Source organism: Nilaparvata lugens, chromosome 10 (assembly GCF_014356525.2).
Source record: "Nilaparvata lugens isolate BPH chromosome 10, ASM1435652v1, whole genome shotgun sequence".
Lineage (NCBI taxonomy): Eukaryota > Metazoa > Arthropoda > Insecta > Hemiptera > Delphacidae > Nilaparvata > Nilaparvata lugens.
This window is the reverse complement of record NC_052513.1, coordinates 26,631,294-26,659,100: the sequence shown is the minus strand read 5'-3', so window position 1 is coordinate 26,659,100 and position 27,807 is coordinate 26,631,294. Positions and strand designations below refer to the sequence as shown.

The window sequence follows — 27,807 nt, the reverse complement described above, 5'->3', positions numbered from 1 at the left end:
CTCTCCATAATTTTAGATATTAAGTTAGAACTCATCTACTGCATTTCACTGTTATGTTATGCTTTCAATATTTATTTTCTAAATCCGAATTTAAAAAATGATGCTTCTCAAAAAACGTTTATTAGACCAAAGACTTGATGGTCCATTATTAATGAATTTATTTATTTCTATTGTAATATCAAAGGATTGTACTATAAGTTATTGTATAATATTATGAAAATTATATTGAATATGTGACAGATTAAAACGAATTTTTTACAAAGTTCAGTTCTGTATTACTTGACCTATGAAGTAATCCAGTTTCACAAACCACAAGATATAATTTGGGTTGAAATACTATTGGTACGCTTCAGATTTGAAGTATTTGAAACGATAATTTTCAACTAATTTAGTTACTTCGGATGAATAGAATAATAAAAATTAATCTTTATTGAATCAAACATATTTTACTGAGATTCCTTATGCAATATTTCAATCCAAATTTTATTTCAGCTCTTGTTTCACAGATCGTTTTAAATGTTGAATTAAATACTATGGACTCCCACTTTTCATATAAACTTTCACATTTTTTACTGTAAAATCGATGATAATATCAACATTGAAGTTTGTAGCAGATCAAGATACCTACAACTTACTCACTTTCTCTATAGGTCTACTGAAAATATTAAAGCACAGGTTGATAACTTTTATTGTGTATGCTACACACAGCCTACTGTGCACTGTACAAGGCCCACTATTTTGATTATTTCATTTTCTCTTGAATGTCAACTCTATCGTTGAATCAATATTAGTTAATGTTATCAATATTTAGAAACAATAAAAATAGCTTTCACTCCCTGCTATTTCACAAATACTGTAAAGTAAGTTATTTAAAATAGAAGCTAGAGTACCTAAATGTTTACTATTTGTTCAATGTAGAAACAACTCCATTTTTACAATTGAATGAATAAAGAGAAGAAATTCTGGTAAAAGAATGCTATGTAAAACAGATAGCCTAATAATCAATTCTAACTGTAAAAACATTAAACAAAATAGTGAATTTTGATTGGGATAAACAAACCATCTCTCTGCGAAATAAACATTCATTATAGAATGAAAGTAGAGCTTTAATAATGTTTTTATCTCTTTCTAGTACAATCACTGATAGAAGAGGTCAAAGAGTATTGTATGATGCGTACCTCGATTATTATCTTCGTTTGATAACACTGCTCTCTTCAAGTTATTTATTATGAAATAGTCTTTTATTTAGTAGCAACGTGTCTGTGGAGTAGTGAAGATTAATTCTACGTTCTAGAAGAGATTACATTTGAATCGTGTTTTTGTGTTGAAAGTTTCATTGAGTTTAAATTTTTGTGGCAAATAAGCGTCAAAAGTTCAAAGGGCAGGTTTCAGTGTTTATAATTTTATTGGGAACTCAAAATCACTTATGCCAAAGAATAGGTAAGTGCATTCATTCGTTAATGGCGTCCAGTACACAATAATATATCTGCAATTTCCTGTAGCTTGATTGATTCTTACCGTATGATAATTTTATTTCTATCAATGTTGATTACGGTAATGGAAAAATACTAGGCCTATTCCAAAAGCTCTAGATTTTTAGTAGTAGGTCTACTATCTGATTTGAATAATATATGAAGAAATATTTAGGATACTGAGCATTTCATATAAGAGTTCTATACTGTAGAATACGTAATAATATATTTTTTACAAGAATTATCATATAAGAATACTTTGAGTTGAATGAGTAGGTAGGCATATAAGCTCTAGGACTTTACTTGCAGGTAAGCTTGGTTTTTTTGTGTAAACAATGATTTCTTTTATAAAATCCTCAAGTAGTAGCGTTGAAATCCATCTCTTATAACTTATTTTAAACACATTCATAGCAATATTATAGAAACAAGAGTTTTTTTCATGGATTTCATCAAGGAACTCATTTTTTATGATGATACATAAATGAGCTCTAGAATTGTGCGTGGGTAATAATGAGACAAATCAGTAAACTTACAGCTCTAGGGGGGTTCCAAACTATAGAGAGCCAATTTTTAGAGGTAGTCAAGTAACTAAAAGTCGGTATAACCTAAGAAACCGGTAAAAGAGTTATATTGTACTGAAAGTTAAAATCTTTCTGATGTAGATAAGTAACTTTCATTGTACTTACCGTAAATAGCCTACATTAATAATATACTAGCTGGCCCGGCGAACTTCGTACCGCCAAATAGTTAATGCATCTCATGACAAACTTTAGCTGGATGAATACCCGAGGAGGCGCAATGCGGCATTTTGCATCCAGGTGCTTCTTGCTTATTAGTTTGAATGGAAGAACTCACACACACTGAATCGGGCATGGCGTGGAACGGTGTGAAAAGGCAATCTTCATAAGATCAAGATACTTTGTATCACCAAGCCGCGCCACCTCAGATGGGCTTAGCTTTGGCTTAATCTGATGCATCACTATATTTTTATGAAAATTATCCAACAATCAGTATTTACATTTTTATACCTCAATACGGACTTCCTATATGCTTAGTTAGTTGTGCTGCAATTTGTATTTTTCATTACTTATTATTTTGAAAATGATTCTATTCTCCTCGAACATTTAGTATTAAAATTTCAGTAAATAAATTTTACAACTGTAAAATAAATAATTTACTAAAAATTAATTAACTCTGAACACAGAGGACAGCACAATTATTCGAAACAAAGCAATGTCTTTAGAGCATGTAAGCAATACCTACTGTCACTTAGTAATAGTATAGGTATTGATGAAGTCTTTAACCTGAGGCCGCACTGCTGGACGGTTACCCACAGAACAGTCATTTTGATTCTAGTCGGGGGGTTTAGAATAAAATACATGGGTGTTTATGGAGCAGCACACACTCTTGTCTACTATCTACCGACGGCTGTTTGATGACGCAATGATTATAACAGCTGATTTTTATTTCTGTGTGTGGTCAGCTCACAAATTCTTCTCTTCTCTCATAAGGATTACATCATGTAAACTTTGAAGGACCGTAGGAAAGAGTCCTGAAGTCGGATTATAAATTTCATAGGCCATAAACCTGATCCTGAACATAACGAACAGAATTAAAAAAGAAACATCAAATTCGGTGTACACATAAAAAAGTTATTGAATATCAACATTGAAGTTTGTAGCAGATCAAGATACCTACAACTTACTCACTTTCTCTATAGGTCTACTGAAAATATTAAAGCACAGGTTGATAACTTTTATTGTGTATGCTACACACAGCCTACTGTGCACTGTACAAGGCCCACTATTTTGATTATTTCATTTTCTCTTGAATGTCAACTCTATCGTTGAATCAATATTAGTTAATGTTATCAATATTTAGAAACAATAAAAATAGCTTTCACTCCCTGCTATTTCACAAATACTGTAAAGTAAGTTATTTAAAATAGAAGCTAGAGTACCTAAATGTTTACTATTTGTTCAATGTAGAAACAACTCCATTTTTACAATTGAATGAATAAAGAGAAGAAATTCTGGTAAAAGAATGCTATGTAAAACAGATAGCCTAATAATCAATTCTAACTGTAAAAACATTAAACAAAATAGTGAATTTTGATTGGGATAAACAAACCATCTCTCTGCGAAATAAACATTCATTATAGAATGAAAGTAGAGCTTTAATAATGTTTTTATCTCTTTCTAGTACAATCACTGATAGAAGAGGTCAAAGAGTATTGTATGATGCGTACCTCGATTATTATCTTCGTTTGATAACACTGCTCTCTTCAAGTTATTTATTATGAAATAGTCTTTTATTTAGTAGCAACGTGTCTGTGGAGTAGTGAAGATTAATTCTACGTTCTAGAAGAGATTACATTTGAATCGTGTTTTTGTGTTGAAAGTTTCATTGAGTTTAAATTTTTGTGGCAAATAAGCGTCAAAAGTTCAAAGGGCAGGTTTCAGTGTTTATAATTTTATTGGGAACTCAAAATCACTTATGCCAAAGAATAGGTAAGTGCATTCATTCGTTAATGGCGTCCAGTACACAATAATATATCTGCAATTTCCTGTAGCTTGATTGATTCTTACCGTATGATAATTTTATTTCTATCAATGTTGATTACGGTAATGGAAAAATACTAGGCCTATTCCAAAAGCTCTAGATTTTTAGTAGTAGGTCTACTATCTGATTTGAATAATATATGAAGAAATATTTAGGATACTGAGCATTTCATATAAGAGTTCTATACTGTAGAATACGTAATAATATATTTTTTACAAGAATTATCATATAAGAATACTTTGAGTTGAATGAGTAGGTAGGCATATAAGCTCTAGGACTTTACTTGCAGGTAAGCTTGGTTTTTTTGTGTAAACAATGATTTCTTTTATAAAATCCTCAAGTAGTAGCGTTGAAATCCATCTCTTATAACTTATTTTAAACACATTCATAGCAATATTATAGAAACAAGAGTTTTTTTCATGGATTTCATCAAGGAACTCATTTTTTATGATGATACATAAATGAGCTCTAGAATTGTGCGTGGGTAATAATGAGACAAATCAGTAAACTTACAGCTTTAGGGGGGTTCCAAACTATAGAGAGGCAATTTTTAAACTCATAAAAATGGTATTTTGAGGTATTCAAGTAACTAAAAGTCGGTATAGCCTAAGAAACCGGTAAAAGAGTTATATTGTACTGAAAGTTAAAATCTTTCTGATGTAGATAAGTAACTTTCATTGTACTTACCGTAAATAGCCTACATTAATAATATACTAGCTGGCCCGGCGAACTTCGTACCGCCAAATAGTTAATGCATCTCATGACAAACTTTAGCTGGATGAATACCCGAGGAGGCGCAATGCGGCATTTTGCATCCAGGTGCTTCTTGCTTATTAGTTTGAATGGAAGAACTCACACACACTGAATCGGGCATGGCGTGGAACGGTGTGAAAAGGCAATCTTCATAAGATCAAGATACTTTGTATCACCAAGCCGCGCCACCTCAGATGGGCTTAGCTTTGGCTTAATCTGATGCATCACTATATTTTTATGAAAATTATCCAACAATCAGTATTTACATTTTTATACCTCAATACGGACTTCCTATATGCTTAGTTAGTTGTGCTGCAATTTGTATTTTTCATTACTTATTATTTTGAAAATGATTCTATTCTCCTCGAACATTTAGTATTAAAATTTCAGTAAATAAATTTTACAACTGTAAAATAAATAATTTACTAAAAATTAATTAACTCTGAACACAGAGGACAGCACAATTATTCGAAACAAAGCAATGTCTTTAGAGCATGTAAGCAATACCTACTGTCACTTAGTAATAGTATAGGTATTGATGAAGTCTTTAACCTGAGGCCGCACTGCTGGACGGTTACCCACAGAACAGTCATTTTGATTCTAGTCGGGGGGTTTAGAATAAAATACATGGGTGTTTATGGAGCAGCACACACTCTTGTCTACTATCTACCGACGGCTGTTTGATGACGCAATGATTATAACAGCTGATTTTTATTTCTGTGTGTGGTCAGCTCACAAATTCTTCTCTTCTCTCATAAGGATTACATCATGTAAACTTTGAAGGACCGTAGGAAAGAGTCCTGAAGTCGGATTATAAATTTCATAGGCCATAAACCTGATCCTGAACATAACGAACAGAATTAAAAAAGAAACATCAAATTCGGTGTACACATAAAAAAGTTATTGAATGTCAAAATTTGAGGGTCGATTTTTATCTATATAGATTATCAATATTCATATTTTATGTTATCTGCTATGTCATCTTTTATTTATATGAATTTTATCATCAACTTACAAAGATAGATTATTTTAAGGTCTCTCTTTTAAAAACGACAATTTTACAAAAAAATTCATATTGGATGAACATTTTTTAAAAACCATTATTTATTCAAATCCTCTTTAAGACGTTTACAATATTTCAATACCTATATTTTTTATAGGCTAATATAAATTTGTTATTTTGAAAGAATTTCAGATAAAAGACTTCTCAGTTGGCTGAGAGATGCAAAAAATATAAGATCAATGTACTGTGAGTTGATTCAAATAAAAGGATTGAGAAGAAAAAATGACGTCTTCGATTTTCAGAATGTTGATATAAGGTAAGTAGATGCCCATCAACTATTAGAATTACAATTATTAATTAAAATTGAGATATAATAACATAGTAGGTTGCATAATAAAACTCCTTTAATTTATAATTGAAGCATGATTTAGACAATTTGAATATTAGCGCTACTTCATGGCTGGTTACAACAGCTGACGCTAGATGGTGTGGCCTACCTTGTTTTGATTTTTCGATCACTACTTTTTGTCTTCTGCTTCAAGACTTCATGCTCGTTAGAAAGGTTATGTAATAGTTTTCAGAAACTTATAGGTGCTGAAGGATTCTATCATTTGGTTCAATGAAGCCTTTAGTTTAAAGTCTCTAACTTCTTAAAACTCTCCAATGGCCAAGTAAGTAGATTAAACTTATCTCTCAAAAATCTGTAAATTCAATCATCAGTCAACGTTTACATCAGTGATTTCTTGTTTATGATTTACATGTTTCTAATCTTTTAATAACAATTTGCCGGGCTTGAAGAATATATTTTTAAAGTAAATATCTTTTAAATCTGAATAATTACTGTCATCCCCTTGAACAATATTGTACAATATTATCAAAGGTTCTAACACCTAGATAGACTCTATTAGAATAGGATGTAGGATTTATGAAGTACTGCCTTAATTCAATTTCTTAAGTTTGTTTCTATGTCAAGGTAACCAATTACTTCAAGTCAAGGTCTAGGTGGTGATAGAATTACCGGTAGCCTTCTAAAATATCATTACATAACCGTACTATTACCGTAGTAGCCAATATTAATGGTCATTAATTCTATTACTCTTAATGAACAGTAGGAGTTGAAGTGATGCACACGATTAAGTAAGTGGTACCGTTATCCATAGAAGCTGAAAATGTCAACTAGGATGCCCTATAATTTTCTAAATTCCCACTAATAATTTATTGTTCTCACATTATCATGAGAACTACTTCGACCTATTAAATTTCTAGAAACAGTGGTAGGCTGTTGCTCTTGATGAGTTATATAACTTCAGCATATTCATATTGGTCTTATACTTATATACATTATAGGTGGAATCTTAATCAAAGGTGTGGCTTACACTTATTGAGCATCAACAGGATCAATATCAGTTACATTTTACTGGATCAAATTGCATAAACATGCAACATCTTGTAAACAAATCTTTATTCCTACAACAAAAGTTATATAACTTTCTTGTTTATTGATCTCCATTCCCCACAAATCACAGTATGCAATTCAGTGTGAGGAAATATTCAGACCTGGTGGTTCTTATTTAAAGTGCTCTTTTTTAAACTTTTCCCACTTTCAAACAATAGAGTTAACCCTTTTAATTAACTTGAAATCTTTCTTTAGTAATTGCATTTTGCAATAGTCAGTTTCTCATCACTTGAGTTCCAATGAATAGTGCAAAGCTATTTGACTTGAAAAATAATTGTGTTAGCTTGCGACCTACAACGAACCCGGAGTATGTTCAAAATATTAATGTGTTTCAACAATTTATTATTTTACCATCATTTCAGCATCTAGTTAGAAACTAAGTTAATAAACTATTCTATTATGAATTGAATTAATAAGAATTCTCCCAACAATTTGAGTTATTGATTGATATTTATGTGAACACTTTTTCAATAAGAGATTTGTTTATCATACGGTATTTGTTAAATATACTATTCTGTAACACTTTTATGAATTGTTTTTGTAGGGAATTGCTGATCGTGTTCGTTTACGACATTGAGAAATGTAAACATGAGGCGGACGACCCTCAAAATTCAATTCTGTATTTCTATCCGAGCTGGGTGAATGATGCCCAAAGACTTGTGCTCTGTGGCCAATTGATGGGCATCACACAATGCATGAAAAACATGTTTTCACCGCCATCAATAATCTCGCTGCAGAGTGGAAAGTTCTCTGTGAAAATATTCGGTCATTATGTGTTGGTGAGTAGAAATAACATTTCCCAATTATGCACTTTGAGTAGGCCTGAGTTAGTTACGTTTTAGTTCCACTATGGCACTATCATAAACATTCAATGATATTGTGGAATGTTTTTTTCAAACAGTTCGAGGGAATAGAAAACAATCATTTTAGAAGCGTTATAAATTTTATAAAACTCAAGTCTATAATTACTTCTTGAATAGTCGCTACGCAGACTACGGTAATAATATACTATTAAGTTACTATTCTTACTTTTAAAGTTGTGTAAACTTGCGTAGAATGATTACAACTTATATGCTGAGCTTCAGACCGAGTGAACTAAGAAATAAGGTAGAGGTGCAGTAGGATCTCTACTCTGATGGACACGTTAAATTGCCGCATATTGTCGATTCCATCCAGCTGAAGAGTCGTGAGCTCATTGACAGCTTATATATGTATATATCAGGCAAGATGGAATTCCCCATCAATAAAATACCTACAAATATTATTATTATTAGGTGGACCATGCCATTTTTTATTAAACAATTTGGAATAAATTCAGTGACTGATTGATTATTATTCAAAGTTTTATAAAGTGGATTCATTGATTTTGTAGCTTCTAAGCTGGCTTCCTATCAAAATATGAAATAAGCCAGTTGCTCTGATTATGTTGTAAGCCACTTCTAATTTTTCACTTACCATGTATTCTATTGATTTAGATGGTACCGTAGTTAAATCATGCTGTTATTGTATCAGAATGTATCTCATGATGTTAATTTTTTTCAAAAACTTTTACTAAAATTTCTCTTCGCCTAAGATCCAGAATTTGTTTTAGTTTTTCCTGATTGACAGATTTGACGTACAGTGAGATCAGAATCCCCAATGTATTGTGACTTGTGATCTATTCTATATATGTCTGAAAATAAATAAAGACCCAATTCTTTTTAAAAGAATTCATTTTAATCTATTTCTTTATTATTTTTTCATGTTCCATTCTCAACTATTTCTGTTTTTGTTTGTTTTGCAGTGTGTCGGAACAGACCGCAACATCCCAGACTGTGTCCTGGAGACGAGGGCCAACTTGCTCAACAGACTCTTGGAGTTCTACCACAGCGATCTGCTCAAAGTCTCAGATGAAACAGGTGACTCGTTTCCGGAAAGGCTGAACCGCATTTTTGAAATTTATCTGCCGATCATGATGTTTGGAGGAAACTATTTCAGCACCATTCCTCTGCTCAACTTACCAAAGGTAAATTTCTTACATTTTTCTTACAGTATTTTCAAGTATAATGTCCATTGATTTAAATATATCAAGCAATCAAATCATCATATTCAACAAAATATAAAAATTTATTTTATTCAATCCATAAATATAAGTAATTCTTCATCGCCCCAGACGGCACTTATCATTGGGTAAAAATCAATTGCCTGTGGCATATATTATTTATTTTTTAAGTACTAATTGAATGAAGGTAATTATAATTATTATCAATTTATATTTCTCCATGACATTTTTTTTAAAACTTCTTTCATAAATCGTTCATTTTGCAAATTCCATAGATTTATGACGATTTCCAGAATTTTATCAGTTGACAATATGTATTTCATTCATTTGTCGTGAAAAGGATTTGTTTATTTTATTCTTCTGTTCATCCATTGCCACACTAAAAACTTATTATTAATAAAATTAGATGAAAAATATTAACAAATTATTAAATCTTATGTTGTTTGGTTTCAGAGTGGATCCACTGCTTTCTTAATATGCTCACAAATTCTCCAGTACTGTCAGAAGACTTCGGGACTATTAGGAGGAGCTGTTTTGTATCAAAACAAGTAAGTCAGAGTGCTTTTATCCATCTCATCTCATCTTACGTAACAATAAATCTCATGCACTCATCAGGAGATGATAGTCTGTTCTAATTTTAGCATATTATGTAACCGTTGAGTGATTGCGTAACACCTGAGGAAGTAATTGCCTACACTAATTATACACTCGTTCAATCAAGACTGGAATGTACTTGAATTCCATAATAACTGCACTTTTAGAACGTTTCAGATTTCTGCCTGAATTTGCTCCATTTTTAAACATTATAGAACTACCTCTCGAATCTCGATTATTTTTGCACATATAAGAAATGAGATGAATTTGAGAAACGATGTTGAGATGAAATTATATAAAATGGTTGCCAGTGGTCAGATTAAACAAGTAATTGAAAGGGAACCATTTACGATTAAGGTATTTTAAGGTATTTGACTGTGGATAAGTTATTTATAAAAGATGAACAAAAATCCGGTTCATTTCAATAATGAAAGAACTATTCCTTAAAATTTAAAATTTATATTTTTAAAATCTTCCTGTTAAAGTATCTGTATTTGTTATTTTTCAGGGTTGTTATTTCTCAAATATCTCCGGAATTCACAAGGTTGATAGTATTGAGCGACCCTTACAGAATCAAGGTTAGTAAAATCATAAAGAAACGAAAACTATATTTAGTATATTTCGCTCATCTCTGTTGAAATTAATCACCTACTTCAGTTGTATACTTTCACTCTACTTGAAGTCCATTGATTTACTAATACTGTATATATCATTCAAATCACTAAAATCTTACATGACATTAGGTAATCATCAATTTACTTTCTTGATTCTTTCATAATCCAGTTATCTATATTTTTATTTCCATCTTCCTCGCTAAGTAATAAAATTAATTGCATTGATTTTAGTCATTCTACTGACGGCACTTCAGTAGAAAAGTATTGTGATAAATTTCTTGTTCTATTAATCAAACCACTTGAGATTTTTTTTTGAAAATGAGTAGGTTACACTTCCAACCTTATCACTTTATTCATTGTTGCTTTCGAATTTAGATTGTAGTCAATAATAATTTTTCAGTCTTTCTCATGTAAAAATATCAGACTTTCATCACATTTACTATGAAATATTATCCAAACGAATACTGTAAACCGAATTAAAGAGAATTACTTCATGTTCAAAATATTTATCAATCATTTTTTTGCAAAAGCTTTTCAATATAATTCTTGAGTCTTCTCTTTAAAAGTCTACTTATTATTTAAATATTTGATTAATCAATTTATGCCAATTAGGATTATTCAATATAGGTGTATTCATGAGGTTTTGTGATATATTTTAATATAATGTGTAACTGCATATGAGTGCATGGATGAGAGTTTTTTATAATTTCCCTGTTTATAATGTTTCTATACAAATGAACCGTTTATCATATTATTTTATCTTTCAATGTTATTACATTAGTGTCATTTGCATTGTGAATGAATGAATGAATTACGCTTTTTTATATGTTTTGATTCTCTATTATTATGCCTTTCAACAAATAAAAAGTTGATAAACGCTTTTATTGAATTGAATTTTATTGCCAAAAATCACATACAAATACTTGTACAATACAATCATTAGAGTATCTATATAAATAAAGTGAAATGGCACTCACTGACTGACTGACTGACTCACTCACTCACTCACTCGCAGTACTAAAAATCTACCGGACCAAAAACGTTCAAATTTGGTAGGTATGTTCAGTTGGCCCTTTAGAGGCGCACTAAGAAATCCTTTGGCGATATTTTAACTCTAAGTGTGATTTTTAAGGGTTTAAAGTTCTTTTAGCATGTATATTCTTCTTATTCCAATATCTTAAAATTATAATTGAAATGTCCATACCATATGTTAATATAGAACTATAATCTAGAGAGAGTACCTCTTCGAAACAGTTGTTCTGGTAACTAAATTAAAAATTTTGTCAGGTTGGCATTAAGTTGAGTTGACTTTGTTAGGTTGGCACCAAGTTGAAGATTGAAATGCATTTATCCAGGACGACCTCCTAAATACCAATTTATCCAATTAGCCAAAATTAGCGTTTTCTCAGCTTTTCTGCGTCTCCTCACCTTTTTCAATAATTGATGGAAATATATTTAAAAAAATTCAGTACACAGGTTTAGCTGAGATGAAAGAATTTTGTTCGCCAAAGAAACGCCGATATAGTAACAGGTGTTTTTCGAGATCAAATTGACATAATGCGTTCAAATTCGATACAGAGGTACCTCAGTTCCGCTGAAGTCTTCATGCAGGCGAGCGAAGCGAGCCCGCTGATCTCATTTTTGGACAATCCAGTCGTGGGTCCAGAATTCGGTACAGAGGTTCCGCTGAGGTCTACATGCAGGCGAGCGAAGCGAGCCCGCTGATCTCATTTTTGGACGATCCAGTTGGGGGTCCAGGGGGCGGAGCCCCCTGGCTAGACAGATATGGCGAGCGAAGCTAGCTTGACGGCTAGTGCAATATACAATTACCTACAAATAGACATTGATTATAACTTGCTCAACAAATTATCAATGTAGTATTCGGCACTGCCAACATAAGATTCCTTGTTTGTTGGCAGTGAGAAATTAATACTGACTTGTTACTTGTTTCATATTAGAGAAGTAATTTTCAGGTGAATGTATTGTAAAATGTACACTTTCTGAAAATGAAATTAATTTGAATTGAAACTTGTATTGCAGGTTCCTGCAGACCCAGTTGATATTCCGTTCCGGTTGCCGGTTGGCATGCAGCTATTCAAAGTGTACATAACCAAGAAACAGTATTCTGAATTGAAGAATCAATCAATGGCTCTCATATCAGCGCTTAGCTCTGTCCCTCAATGGCGTGAAAATCTTCTTAAGGTATGTGTAATCTTTTATCATGTTTAATGAATTGTCTATTTTGGAACACAATTTTCACTACCTATTATTATCTGGGATGGAAACAGTTCTACCTTAGAAAGTCTGTTGTAGTATTTTTTTAAATTTATGATTACATGAATAGATGTTCCAAAACTTTTGGATTTTCCAACTTTTATACCGAAATGGAATCAATTAACTTATTTGAATACTTAACCTAATCTTTTGAAAAAAGAATCTTCTGATTACATGGTCTTCTGGAAGACTTACCTCTAAAAAAAATAGAGGAAGTTCCTGGGAAATACGTGGAACTCATTCCATTGCATGTGTTTTTGTCTGGCCAAATAAATAAATCAACAAATTCCAGTGGTATAATCATAGAGAAAATATAATATAAGTGCTGCTATATTGTGTATCTTTAGTGAAATCCTCATAAAACTTTTACTTGAAACATTCATAAATTATACAAGGCATTCCCATATGCCTTTTGTCTGGTTCAGTAAGAATATTATTTCCATGAGTTCTATCACAGACAAAATAAGTAATATTAATATTATTAATAAGTAATATTAATTTACTTCCTCAATGGTTCATACCCGCTCACGTATGAATAGTCCTATTAGAACCTTTTTTCTGTATAGGGCTACTTTTATAGAAATAGAAAGAAAAATAAAAATCTTAGTACCCTTTTTGAAATATTTAATCACAACATGTTTCGGACATTGATGCCATTTTCAAGTGATAATGTCCACTAATTTACATTATCACTTGAAAATGGCATCAATGTCCGAAACATGTTGTGATTAAATATTTCAAAAAGGGTACTAAGATTTTTATTTTTCTTTCTATTCCTATTAGAACATATGTGAATAATGTTCTCACTGTACCGGACACATTTACTGACACTATAATACGTGGTAATCCACCCTTTATTCACAACATAAGATCTATTATCTCATTTCGGGCAACTTTTATGCTCATTCTGCACTAAATAAATACAATCAATTTTCATTATTAATTCACTCGTTTTATTTTTACTTCTATTCTTTATTGAGTTATCTTTCAATTTTATTTTATTTATTTAGTATTTATTAATTCAATTACAAATCATATAGCAAGGACTAGGAGAGAGCAACAGGCTTGGTCCAAAACTGCTCTTCTCCCAAATTTTACAAACAGTAGCATTTCAAAAAAATAGGTTACATTTCATTTTCAAGTATTCAAGTCCAATTTCCTGTCCAAGAACAAAAGAACTAGAAATTTTGAATTTAGAAGAATGAAACACTACTTAATATGTATTTTATTACAGGACGACGCACCACCCATCAAATCAATGATGAAACGCGATGTGTCACGAATTTTCACGGTCGTTGAAGAGGATGATGACAGGGAGACATTGGAGAGTGACGACCCTGCTCCACCTTTTCCCTCAAGAACACTCGACTCTAAGGTGCCCTCGACCAAGTCACCCTTAATTGAGGAGTCCTCCACCAAGTCTCCTTTTTTGACAAATTTAACTGAGGAGACCTTAAGTAAGTTGACTTTGGCTGAGGAGTCTTCCAGTAAGTTACTCTTGGATGAGGAGACGTTGAAGGGTGATCAATCGTCATCAGTGGTACCGGACTTGGTCAGAGACGCGGTGGAGGCAAGATGGACATCGCGCCTGCGCGCGCAGCCTCCGGCCATGTTTGTTGTACCTGACGTCACCGAGTCAGTGCAGCACTGCGCTACCACCGATGACATACCGCCCACCCACAAGGCGCGAGGAATGCCCCTCCCTGTCAGGTACGTGCAGTTAGCCTTTTTCTTCCTTTCTGAATATAGTATTTGTTTGCTTCATCCAATAAGTAAATTACTAGCTACTTTTCAAATAACACTGTGAATATTTAGTTTATAGATTGTGGCTTATTTATGAAAGATATGTAACTAGTCAATAACACTTTGGTTGCCTAGCAATGAGAGAGGAGAAACAATAATCCAATAATAACTGTAAAACCAGCTACTGGATTCTTTTTGACTGGTTCACCAAAGCGTGAACGACTAGAATCACCCAATCACACCATTAGCACGTGGTAGTAATTCATATTATTCAATTCCATTGTTTCCTAGCAAGTTAGGCTAGTAACTTTCCTATAGTGAGATCCACGTTATAATGTCAGTGAAAGAAGATACTAGAACAACGTTGCCAAGTCTCTTAAATTGACTTCATTTTGCCATTGAGTGTATTGTCAAATGCACTCAATTCATTCAATTAAATTTGATCCAATATATTATTAGTTCCCATTTCCTTGATAAAATAATTGAAAAATTTCATGTCAAATTAATAATTTATTTAGTTATTAAATTCATCAATAAAAGATATTTTTTCGTAATTTGATTCAAAACTTTGAGATCAGATTCTTATTTTCATACAGACATGAAATGGCGTTCAATTTAAAAAGCTGTGATACACCAATCTGAACTTCAAAACAACTGAAATAAAATTGTTCGGTGGGTATTCTATTTCAATTTCTCCGAAAAATAATAGCAAAATAGAAATCCTATCTATAATAAGATAGATTTAATGTAAATAATTCTGATATAACCTTTCAATATTATTAAATTTATACCGGTACCAGTACCATAACCTATACAGTGGGCTAACTGAAGCATGGTCGAAGTCTAGGATGGTCAAAGTTATCAACTTTTGAATTGTCATTCCAGGTATAATTTGTGTTTCTCATACGGTAATATCTAAAAATAATTTCATTTATTCAAAAATACATTTTAAATTAATTATAGGACGACTTGTGTACTGAAGTATTTTGGTAGAATGAACAAATACATGGCAGCTGAGAATTGTTTGTTTACATCTGTACAGTCACCGTCAAAAGTAAAAATGAAATATTTTTGGTAAACTGACAACATTGTGTAGCTAGAGAGAGATAGTGCTATCTGCGTTGTTGCATGATAGACAAGGATAGCAACACTATTGTCAATCTTACACTGCCATTACAACGTGGACATCACTATGGTTACTTTTATTTGACAGACAACTATAATATGCTGTGTTCTTAGACGAGTGACACCGATCAAGCTTTATTATTCAAGCCAGAACAAAGTAAAATTTGTTATCCTTGGAGCATTGTCAATATTATGGCCGTGTTTATAGATGATTCCTAAGAATGCTCTTAGCCAAGCATGCTGTAGTTTCTTGGCAACATGGCAACCGAACCCTATGCTTTCAAGAATCGTTAATAAAAAATTCATGTCACAACTTATTCAAAATTATAATGTTATAATTATTGGTTTATTATTTACGAGCAGTTGTTACCCGTACTTAGCAAGGGACTGTTAAAAGCACAAATAGATTGAGTCTAGTTTTATAGTTCTTGCCCTCTCACTCAGGAATACAGGAATATAGCAATCTTACAGTTGTGTTGTGAGTGATTTTGTGGTACTTTTCCATAATGAAAACACAAATTTGAAATTGTCAACCACTAAAAAAAATGAAAATAAAATAAATAATTAATAATAATAATAATAAATAATGGTAAATAAAAATGAAATAAATAATGAAAACACAAATTTGAAAATGTCAACCACTTTTTATAAATAAATTTAGAATAGAAATTTAAATTTTAAATATATATTTTATTTATAAATTTAAAATAAAATTTTGTAATATAATTTTAAATAAATTTCTATTTGAAAAATATAAATAAAAAGTGGTTGACAATTTCAAATTTGTGTTTTCAATATAGCAATCATAAATTTGAATAAAATTGTTTGTCATTAATTTCAATAATGTACCAGTTTAATATAATATGCAGTAAAACTTTGGTCGCTCTCATATGGCTATACAATACTATCTTGAATATGACATGCAGATTCCTCCAATATAAATAGAAGCTTATTTTTATAGACAATTTATGTTTGATGTTCAAGAAATAAAGTAGAAGTACATTAAAAATATGTAAATTGAGAAAAAATTAATAATAAACTCTTTAAAAACTTAGTCTATCTGTGGTTTTCAAAAAATGAAGAATAACCGATGTTAGGTATTACAGCTTGGGTCTGCCGAAAATGAACGAGGAATGGATGGACAATGACAAGAAAGGAGGAGAGGTGGAAGAGCTGAAACCCTATTACAACACCATAGCCGATCCATTGAATCCATTTTTCCGCTCCAATGGACTTCCAGCCTCCAGATATCTCTATCTTGAACGAGTCTCTAGTCAGATGAGAGATTTGCATACGAATGCATCCGATGAGGACTCTGATAAAAGTGAGTAATTATTTCAATTCAATATTGTTTCACTTTATTCCGATATGCAGTCAGTTATTCAAATGTAGAGAAGAATTTGTGCAATTATAGACTGGAGCACTTTCGAGTTTCATGAACTCATTGCCAATAGTGGTGAAAATCGGTCAGCCGGATGTGGTCTAGTCAAGTTGTGTTATCGTTCATGCGACCGCTATCGACGAGTGATAAAGAATACGATTGAATCCTACTGGAGAGTATACACTCTCGAATGGGTGGAGACTCCCATTTGAACCAAGGGTATTCTTTTTCAGTTGTCAGCCGTTGTCACGAAAACGAAAAAGTAGCTTCAGGAAAAACATTGGTAGAAAATTTCTAAAATTAACAAAATTCTCTAAACATTTTATTATAATTCAATCAGTTTTTTGATGGAGATGGAGATGCATCAATTTTTAACATTAAAGTTCAATATTGTATTATATTTTGGGAAAGAATATTAAGAAATTGTAATATATTTTGAAAATAAAATTCATCACAGTTATTTACCATTCATTTATACTACAATATTGATAGTATGATCTACAGAAAACATCATATTTTCGAAGTTTGTGTTTTTTGTAATATGTACATAGTACATGTGTATTAGACCTAAATGACAATTCCCTTTTTGGGGAAGCGATTGAAGTCCGTGGTTACACTGATGTGATAATATCGATATGATAACATCGATAAGATAAGTTGAGCTCCATGCGCATGCTACCCCTTTGTAAGGGTGACAACTTTGAAAACGAACTGCTCTAAATACCATTATGAGTTTATAAATCGCTTCCAGGTGGTTTGGAACCCACCTCAACCTGAAAGTCCACTCATCTCTCAGCATCGTCTCTCTTATTACCCACGCACAAGCCCAAAGCTCATGTGGGCATCATCCTCAGCTAAAAAAAAACCTAAAAATCTATTTATTTCACAAACTAACATAATATAAAATAAAAATATAAAAAATTGAAATAATTTTTTTCTCAACGAAATCAATTTTTCAATAGCATCAATTTTATTACTATCAATAGAAACTATTTGCAGCTCATTAGGAGACACGATTCTTCATACTATTTTCTAGTATTTTAACATTGTAGACTGCACATGAACAACTAATCTGCGTGCACTAATACTGCGCTCACTCCACTCTAGCTTCCACAGCCAGCAAACCGCTTCAACAGGTGAAATTCAAAGATATTCCTGAGAAGAAACCAGAATTAAAACTTGAAAAGCCAAATAGAAATGAAAAGATGAAGCGAAACTTTAGTCTTCCGCTGCATAATACAACATGCTCAGACACCGGTACAAAATAATATTACTTGATGTACATGATTTGTGTGCTGCATGGGTCGTTGTATCCAAGTAGATAAATGTTGTATTATTTTGGAATTATTTGTATTTTTCTTTCATGTTTGATATCCATTCCAGTAATAAACTGGAAGAGTTTTTGTACACTATGAATTTGCAGTTCTATTTATAGTATTGTTTGTGTATATGGTAGTTTTATTACTTATTTTTGTTTTTTTTTTTTGTGTGTTTTTGTGTTAATTTCAGTGTGGTATTCACTCCTATTGTACATTTTACCACTGCTTTTCGTGTTTATGTTCATCCATTTTGCATGAATTCATTGTTCCTAATTAAACTTTGTAACTGAAGGTAAGAATTCGTATATTACTGAATATCAGACTATCAATTAATGTATATGATATAATGAATATAAGACTAAGATTATTGTATCAATGTATAATGATAATTCTGTAATTTATTGCATATTTTGAATGTTGGTATTGATTGTATTGGCTTCTGATTGATCCTTGACTGCAATTTAATATTATTGTAGACTACTATTGGTCATTCGAATAATATTTCATTTACAACCCAATTTATGCTATTTCATGTATTATTGTAAATATGAATAATGTAATTCATTCATTCATTCATTTATACAATAAGTACATCATCAAAATTGATTTATTAGTGTATTGCTGTCGCTCCCGGCTGCCCAAACACAGTCTTTAAATGATGTCAGGGGACCTGAAATTGATCAGGTGCGACCTGAAAACTCTAACACCAGACCTGAGTCAGCAATTGGAATTTATTTATTTATTTTTAATGTCGTTCCATTATGGAACTATTCTATTTTGTTGAACAATTAACAGTGTTGAATCCATCTCGTCTAGGCCCATTCCTCATTTCATATAATTTTAGATTAATAGTGTAGAATATTCGAAACAAAAGCTCAATCAATTCAATTAAAAACCATCTAACTTACAATCCAAACTGTTTCGTCGTTCAGGTAAAATTATATTCAATTAATAAAGTTGAATACTGAACTATAATTCGAAATTTACAATTTCAATAAATTACTGAACTATAATTCGAAATTTACAATTTCAATAAATTCTATTTATTTTTCCAGGTACCGCCTCATTGTCAGAAGTTAGGTTCAGTAAAACCCAAGGAATCCCTCTAACACCGCTCATGTCTAAGCTGAGCATCCTAGCTGAAGAACAGAAGAAACAATCTCAGTTCGAAGACGACAAACCAAATCCTGTTATTTCTCTGCCTTCTAGAATCGACTGTACGAAAGTTGAAGAAATGGTTGATCTATCCAAAAGCAATAAAGTCGTCAGAGATTTCCGTGATTTAACTTGTTCTCGGCCTAGAAAGTTGTCGGACAGTGAAACAAGCAAGTACACAGAGTCTCTGGATATTGTGAATTCTAGTGTTGCGTCCAGTTCGAAAGCTAAGAGGAAACCGAGAAGTGTAGCAAATCGCATCGATGAGAATGAAGGATCAGCTGATGATGAGGAGTTGGTGGAGTGTGTGCTTTGTGTACTTGGTAGATTGAGCACATGTCTGGTGCTATTCCTGGAGGTTCCCTTCAGCCAGAATCCTGATAATATACATAATTTGGTAAGCACTATTCAAGTTTTTTATGTGTAAAAGTAGTACAAGCAATTCATAATCAGGTTTTTAACTTGAATTTTCGAAACACTTATGAAGTGAAAATGCACTTACTATTGGTAGTGACGATCGTTTCGACCTGGTGTCGTCATCAGACTGTAGAAACTTCATCCTTATGAAGTTTTATACCTTATTCAGATATTTGAGTTTGACTGTAAATTCTTAGATGTCTTACAATATACTGTACTCTAATTCATTTACTGTAGTAAAGATGAGGTTGAAGATCCTAGATGAGATAGAGGTAGTGGTAGATAGGGATGGCACCTTAATAGGCTCTTTTAGTTTGGCACCCAAAACAGAGATTCTATTTTAACTTTGAAGAGTAACCTTATTTTTATAGTTGATCGTTCGATTTCCAAAGCTATTTTGTCCTATCTCGGAAGGTAGCAGAAGATCTCATTCTGGCTTTACATCAACCAATTTAACAACTTCTTCCTTTCCTAGAACTCTTTTCAACTTCAGATACTTTTGTTGGTGAGATGTAGTGATATTATCCATAAATATTTTTTTAACTACTTCTCAATCTTCTCTTGTCTCCAAACTTCTCAGCAACTATTTATGAGTATTTTTACAGTGGAAATCGTGCACCTCTAAACTGGCCGAAGATTTCATTCTGTCTCTACATTAAGCCAACTTATCCAAACTTTTCGATCTTCACCTATAGTCCCCAAACTTATGGGCCATCAATCTGTCTCCAAAGCTACTCTGCTAGTAATCTGTTTGTCTTCATGTGTATTTAAAATTATATTTAGTATAGCTCTAATGAAGTCACTTTCAACTAATTATTGATAAATGAATAGCATAGGATAGAACTGCACTATACAGATCAAAAAGCATAAAGACTACTTTTTAATCTGTATAGTAATGTTCTATCTTTATTTATTTCTTAATTTTATTTCAATAAGGCTACTTGAAAATTTCATCACATAGAATTACTTGTACCCTTTTCATTTTTTGTGACAATGTTATTTCAATAGAACAATATGAGTTCACTGTTGCCGTTTTCATGCGGATTGTATCGAAGTGTATATGCTCTCCTTTTGGCTCTTTCTCTCACACAATTATTTCACAGCTGTCTGGATTCTGTGAAATCTGGCAGCGCTGTACTCCATAATACCAGAGATAAATAAATAGGACAGATAACAGAATCAATTGAACAGTATCTTTACTCTATGGTGATACTAAGGTTTGCACAGACTATAGAAATCATTCTATGTAATAAAACTTCCTTAATTATATTTAGTGTGAAATTGAATATTTTAATGGATAATTGTTTGTAGTGGAAATCATGCACATCGAAACTGACAGAGCTGGACGGTCAGTTCCACCGGTTGCTGGAGCAGGCTGGGCCAACGAGTGGGTTGAATGCGGCCGACAGCTACAGCTACATGTGTGTGGAGCCGGGTTGGGGCACCACGCGGCGTCACGGCCAATGGACGCTCAGTCAGCTCGAGCTGCTCACTCGGCTGCATCACGACTTCCAGCATGCCTCCAACCTCACCGATGTCGTTGTCAGGTCAGTAGTCACACACAATCGAAACTTCCTATCGATTTACAATAATTATCGTCCCAAGAATCAGTTGACTTCTCACTCAGACTGTCTAGTTGACAGACTACTAGCAACGTTGCTATTCTACCCAGGGTATGACTTTTTATTATAGTAGAACGCACGAAAATAGTCTGATGGAAATGTGGAAGAGCTGAGTACCCCCTCACCTCACGCACCATTACACGTTGCCATTACACGGTGTATTATAAAAATTATAAATTAATTATTTTCATTTATAATCAGCTGTGGACTATGTTGATCAACTCTTATTTGGAAACGTTGCATCTACTCTCATTGGACTATTTGACATTTTGTGTGGTGTATTTAAGTACGGTACTAGCAATAGGCGAGATTTGAGAGATGATATACATCGGTCTATATGTATGAAAGAGGAGTGAAGAATACTGGTATTTGCATGTTCAACTCATTGCCAGTACATCTGAAGGCATGTACTGGGGATGAATTCAGAGTTGAAATAATAAAGAACTGTTGAATATGTGGCTGTGGAGGCTGTGATTTAATATAACTGCGCGAGGTCTGCTAACGCGGGAAATTCAAGTGTTTCTCAATCACACAGCTTGGATGAATCGGTAAATTTATTTGAGAATGGACTTGAATCTTTTCCGGGAACTGCCACGGGCTCAATGAATAATGGTATATCTTCTGTTGAACATGTTGACAATTTAAACTTTTAGGTTGTGACAAAGATGAGAAATCTGCAGCGAACATGACTAGAGAATCTATCATTCGTAATTCGAACCCCGCAATGACCTGTGACTTTTCAATTTTCCACCAGAATATATTTCATCTGCCATCACGAATAGACTCACTGGAAATAGTTCTAAACGAGATAAATCCAAATGCTGTGATTTTGACTGAACATAAAATGAAAAACGTTGAGTTGGAGAGGTTGAATATAGCGAATTATGAGACAGTTGTATGGTTTGCTCGAATGGGTAGAGAAGGCGGTGGCGTTGTGATCCTTTCAAAAAGAGGTGTCAACATGGAAAAGGTATCAAACCCTTTCATTGATAATCTCATCGAAGAATTTCAGTTTGAATTGGCTGTCTGTTCTTTCAAGTTGAATATGGTTGATTTTGTGTTGGTGGGAATATACCGTAGTCCATGCTCAAATAAAAGCATATTCCTTAATAAATTGGATGAACTACTCAGCTTACTCTCAAGAAATTATACTCGGTGTATTGATCGCTGGTGACTTGAATATAGATGTTTTAGAGGCTACGACAGCCTCAGTTGAACTGAAGAACATTTTGAAGAGCTACGGTCTCTCTGCCATGGTGAACTTTCCAACTAGATTTTGCTCAACTCGACAATCAGCGCTTGACAATTTTCTTACAAATCTTCCACACAGAAATATAATTATAACTGGAATAGACACCTGTTTATCAGACCACGATGCTCAACTTCTAGAATATAAAAATGTAGAAGAGAAAAGGAAGAATGATAGTGTTATTAGAATTAAAACCCGAAGATTCTCCAAAACAGATGTAGAAAGATTTAAGAGTCTTCTCTCTTTAGAAAATTGGTTCAATGTATTTAATGCAAAGGTTGAAGATAAATATAATGAATTTCATACTACCTTTGTATATTACTTTAACAAATCATTTCCTGTAGTGGACAAAATAAAAAGGATTGGAAGTGGAGTCAAGTGGATAACACCTGAACTGAGAGAGCTAAGAAAGGAAATAAGTAGTAAATGCTGTAGAGCCAGGATTGCAAATGATTTTGATTCACTTGATGACATCCGCAGAGAAAAACGTCAATACAGAGAAAAGTTAAGATCTGCAAAAGAAATGCATTTTAAATTGTTAATTGAAAATTCGAAAAATCCGACCAAATGTACATGGAATGTAGTGAATTCTTTAACTGGTAAAAATAATAAAACCGACCATGATTTAGAGATTGAGCATAATGGGAGACTCTACAAGAATCCAACAGATGTGTCAAAGCTGTTTAATGAATATTTCACAGATAATACTTTATTTCCTCAAGATACAAATACAGTAATCAATGTATTACAAGGAAGTAATGAATGCCGATTTCGCCCAAACCAAGTTGATGATGAAGAAATGCTCAATATAATAGGATCATTTTTAAATCTCAGATCGTGTGGTTTTGATGAAGTTCCAATGTCCGTAATAAAAGAAGCTAAATTTTATCTGATGAAGCCCTTGGTCCATGTAGTAAACTCTTCATTTGTATCCGGAATCTACCCTGAACTTTTGAAAATAACTAAAGTAACGCCAATACACAAGAAAGGAGATAGGAACAAGCTCAGCAATTACAGACCGATCTCAGAGCCGTCAGTCTTTTCCAAAATATTTGAGAGAGCAATGAGTAATAGACTTATGGAACACCTGTCTAAATACAACTTGATTGACGAGGAACAGCATGGTTCTCAGCGCGGTAAATCAGTAATGACAGCAGCGGTCAGTAGTATTGAATGGATTGTTGAGCAGGTTGATGCAGGTCGGCGCACAGCATCAATTCTGATGGACCTCACCAAAGCTTTTGAGTCGGTGTCTCATAATATACTTCTTCAGAAGCTGCATTCATGTGGGGTGACTGGTAGATATCTGCAGTGGATGCGTTCATATATTTCAAATAGAAGGCAGTTCGTGACAGTTAGAAGAAGAACTTATGATACCTTCAAATCAAGATTTCAACTTGAAATCTTCAAATCTGAACTTAGAAGGGTGACTCGAGGCGTTCCCCAGGGATCTATTTTAGGCCCTATCCTCTTCATTATCTACTTGAAAGACCTCCCTTCAGTTTTGAACCTACAAATACCTCGAAATTCACATGTGCAGCTGTGTATGTATGCTGATGACACTACGCTTAATGTAGCTGGTGACAACGAGGAAGAACTTGAAGAACGCACTAATTTAGGTCTGCTTCAGCTTGACAAATTCTTCAAGGATCATTGCTTGAGACTGAATCCAACTAAATGTGAGGCTATAAAGTTTTCAGCTGGAATTCGTGAGGATGAGGAGACTGAATTCACTGTTGATGGTCACGTACTTCAGGAAACCTCAAACTCAAAGTTCCTGGGTTTGACAATAGACCAACGATTGTCTTGGAAGTCACATGTGGATGGCATATTGAAGAAGCTGAACTCTGGCCTCTATTCACTCAGGGTATTGTCGAATTATTCAAGTCAGGCTACACTGAGAACCATCTACTTTGCAAACATTCATTCTCACCTAGCGTTTGGAGTAGGACTCTATGGAGGAACATCTCTTGAAAACTTGAAAAAATTATTCACAGTTCAGAAAAAAGCAGTCAGAGTCATATTGAAGTTAGGTTTCAGAGAGTCTGTGAGAGAAAAATTCAAAAGCCTCAACATATTGACAATTTATGGACTGTACATAATGGAATGTATTCTGACATTGAAATTTAAAAATGAAGAATATGTTACCCACCGGTATCATACACGCTCAAGGAGAACATATGCACTTCATCAGCACAGGAGACACTTCTTTGAAAAACGGCCATCATACATGGGAGCAAAGTTTTTCAACAAGCTGCCGATTGATGTCAGAGAGAAGGAGGGTGCAGACTTCAAGAGAGAACTGAAGAGATATTTAATTTCTATGAGCCTGTACTCAATTCAGGAGTATCTAAATTGAATTGTTGTTAATGTTGAAATTCTTTGACCTCTTTTACTGTGACGTTATTTATATTGTATTGATGCAATGATGAATAAAGAATTATTTGATTTGATTTGATTTGGTCTACTGTTTACAGAACTAGTATGAATTATTGTTGTTACTGCACAATAACGCCGCCAGTAAAGATATATTTTGCAAAGTGACGCGTCATTCAAATTACAGAGTGCGGCAGCAAAACTTCATTTGTTTAAAAAGTAAAAGTAAATAAAACTTGTTGTTTTGATCGGAAAGTTTGTATTTATTTTTTAATGTAGATATACACAGTTTTGTTTTTCAATTAGTTTTGCATATCAAATCAGGTAGGTGACGTCCCCCATTCTCCATACACTCTGTAATCCGATTTCTGGCGTTTATCATGACAGTATTGCAGGCCTTATGTAAACAATTTCTTCCCTGATATTGATCTTCTAATCTTGTAGGGTCCTTGGACGGTTCACATAAACAAAGTATTTCAAAAACTTCCACAGAAAAATCACAAGGGTTCAAATCAGGAGATCGGGATGGCCACTCCAAATCATTCCTAATTGAGATGAGGTGTCCTGGAATTGAAGTGACGTTCAGAAAGTTCCTGCACAATTGCCATCTTGTATGGATGGAAATGAAGATCATCAGGATGAATTCATCTTACAGAACGATCGGAAAGTCCAAGAGCAGACGCATGTTTGCGCGCAGAACGCTGTGGTAATCGCAACATTGAAACTCTCTCTGCCTCAATGTTCTTAGGTGACCTAATGGGCTGAGGGACTCAAGTTCTTCGTCTTTCCGCAATGCCGTTTGTCTGAACGTAGTGACCCACGTAACAATTGATTTCCGGTCCAAGACAGTAGTCAAAGGGACTAGATTAAAGCGATTTCGAAATGCGCGCTGGGTTGTGATCACAGAACATCCGCTCGAAAAATAAGTGTCAACGGCAAATGCTCGCTTATCATTGTTTCAATGCATGATGGCGACGGAACATATGCGAAAAAACTTTAAAGTCTGACCTCTCTAACGAGACCAATTGAAGGGGTTGTAATACAAGGGGTCCAAGTGACATATTGTTAGTTTCGAGAAAATTGAGCCTAAAGTTGACTTACATTAATTAATTCTTCATTCATGAAATGAATATAGAAATGATATTTACCTATTCCTATACCTATTCAATATACTTTTACCAAATCAAACGTTCAGTTTCAAGTCTCAAATTGCTTTCCTTTCTCAATTATCAGCTAAATAGTGATAAGAAGTATCACTTCTACCCCTTGTTTACCAAACAAAACTCTATTGTCTAGCTACACATAAATCTATCAAATTTACCAGCAATTGAACAATGATTAATGACCTCATTGCAATATTATCTGATTCGCTAATTGATTCTTGAGGTATCTTTTGCTTGGTTACATGGCTTAATCAAGGTTTAATTTAATTTTATGGATACAAGCAACCGTTTTCCTGTAAACAAGGGATCCAAGTCACTTGGACCCCTTGTTTGATCAAATAAACAGCTGTTTGAAAATGTAGTTTAAAATTTTTACGCCAGATGTCAGCACTGATTAGACTTGCGCTTATACCTCTCGTATACTAGATTTTCATCACTTTCAGCTATCGATTACTGTAGCTAACTCAAAAAATGAAAAATGTCACTTGGACCCCTTATATTCTGACCCCCTCAATTTTGCTGTACTACGTAATCAGATGACCGAATGGCGTTCAGTTTAAAAAAGGAAGTTTTGCTGCCGCACCCGTTATAATATTCAAAAATTATGTAAAACACTTTCTCAATCGTTATCTTATTTGCAAAATTTCATATGTTTTTTACAGATGTGACGACAGCTTGGTATATGGTAACCAATGCGGCCGCAAAGAAGTATTCTACCAGCAGAGTGTGGGTGGGAACTCTCTGGTGGGTCTGCCCAACCCATCCGACCTCATGGGCATAGTTCCTCTCAAAGCCAAACGCAGGTTGGAGCGAGATCACAACATCATCCTTCTCTAAGACCATCCATTTTAAAACAACTACTAGGACATTTTCAACAGAACTTTGAAAATGTGTGTGTTTCTCATATTGAGACAAAGTCCAAGGAACTTACAGTGGTTAACTCATAAAATTACTGTTAAAACGGCTGTCAATTTTAATCGTATTTGAACTATAATTACTAAGAAATGTAAGTATTATGGTGTAAAGTCAAACTGAATGTTCGTAAGTCTAGTATTGTGTTGTGCTTCTATGTGGTTGCTTTGAATGTGATCTTATCATTCCATTTTAATTTTAAAGTTTACATGCTCAGTATACGTTTAATTAAATTTTTTACAATTCTTCGACCAGAATTTTCAAGTTGTTTTCTCATATTGAGACCAAGGTTCCTCCAGTTCCATCTTATTTTAACTGTATTACTATTTTATCTGTACTACATTTACAAGTATTTCAAGCTAGCGTTGAACTGTGGATTAGTGAGAAATATTTTATTTGTATACATTGTCATTGGGATATGATTATTCTTCATTCACAATTTATATTATTATTTTTTAATACATTATGAAATAATTGTATTTTTTGAGAACATCTCAAACATCGTATTTGTTGAGAATATTCTGATTATCAATGACTAGAAAGTTCTTTTGACTAATAAAGAGAAGTTGTATATTA

The 27,807-nt window shown here is 33.3% G+C and overlaps 1 protein-coding gene across 11 annotated transcripts; it reads left to right on the top strand.

Moving 5' to 3' along the window:
* Nucleotides 1-1,242: 1,242 nt before the first annotated feature.
* Nucleotides 1,243-27,807, top strand: LOC111057824. 11 transcript variants are annotated; one of them, XM_039437070.1, is made up of 14 exons: nt 3,790-3,982; nt 5,975-6,106; nt 7,791-8,025; nt 9,030-9,251; nt 9,741-9,835; nt 10,390-10,459; nt 12,536-12,697; nt 14,004-14,246; nt 14,277-14,479; nt 16,735-16,961; nt 18,126-18,275; nt 19,393-19,889; nt 21,221-21,456; nt 26,982-27,807. In XM_039437070.1, the coding sequence occupies exons 1-14, from the start codon at nt 3,969-3,971 to the stop codon at nt 27,154-27,156; spliced, it is 2,661 nt and encodes an 886-aa protein (XP_039293004.1). In that variant the 5' UTR covers nt 3,790-3,968; the 3' UTR covers nt 27,157-27,807. The 11 variants fall into 11 exon arrangements, with proteins under 11 accessions (XP_039293001.1, XP_039293000.1, XP_039293004.1 ...); XM_039437067.1 differs by lacking the exon at nt 3,790-3,982 and adding an exon at nt 1,243-1,440 and having other exon boundaries at nt 14,004-14,479; XM_039437066.1 differs by having other exon boundaries at nt 3,784-3,982; nt 14,004-14,479.

Coding starts and splice junctions, on each gene's coding strand:
- LOC111057824 (XM_039437067.1), top strand. Junction 8,026..9,029: donor TATTCGGTCATTATGTGTTG/GTGAGTAGAAAT, acceptor TTTGTTTTGCAG/TGTGTCGGAACAGACCGCAA. Junction 12,698..14,003: donor GGCGTGAAAATCTTCTTAAG/GTATGTGTAATC, acceptor ATTTTATTACAG/GACGACGCACCACCCATCAA.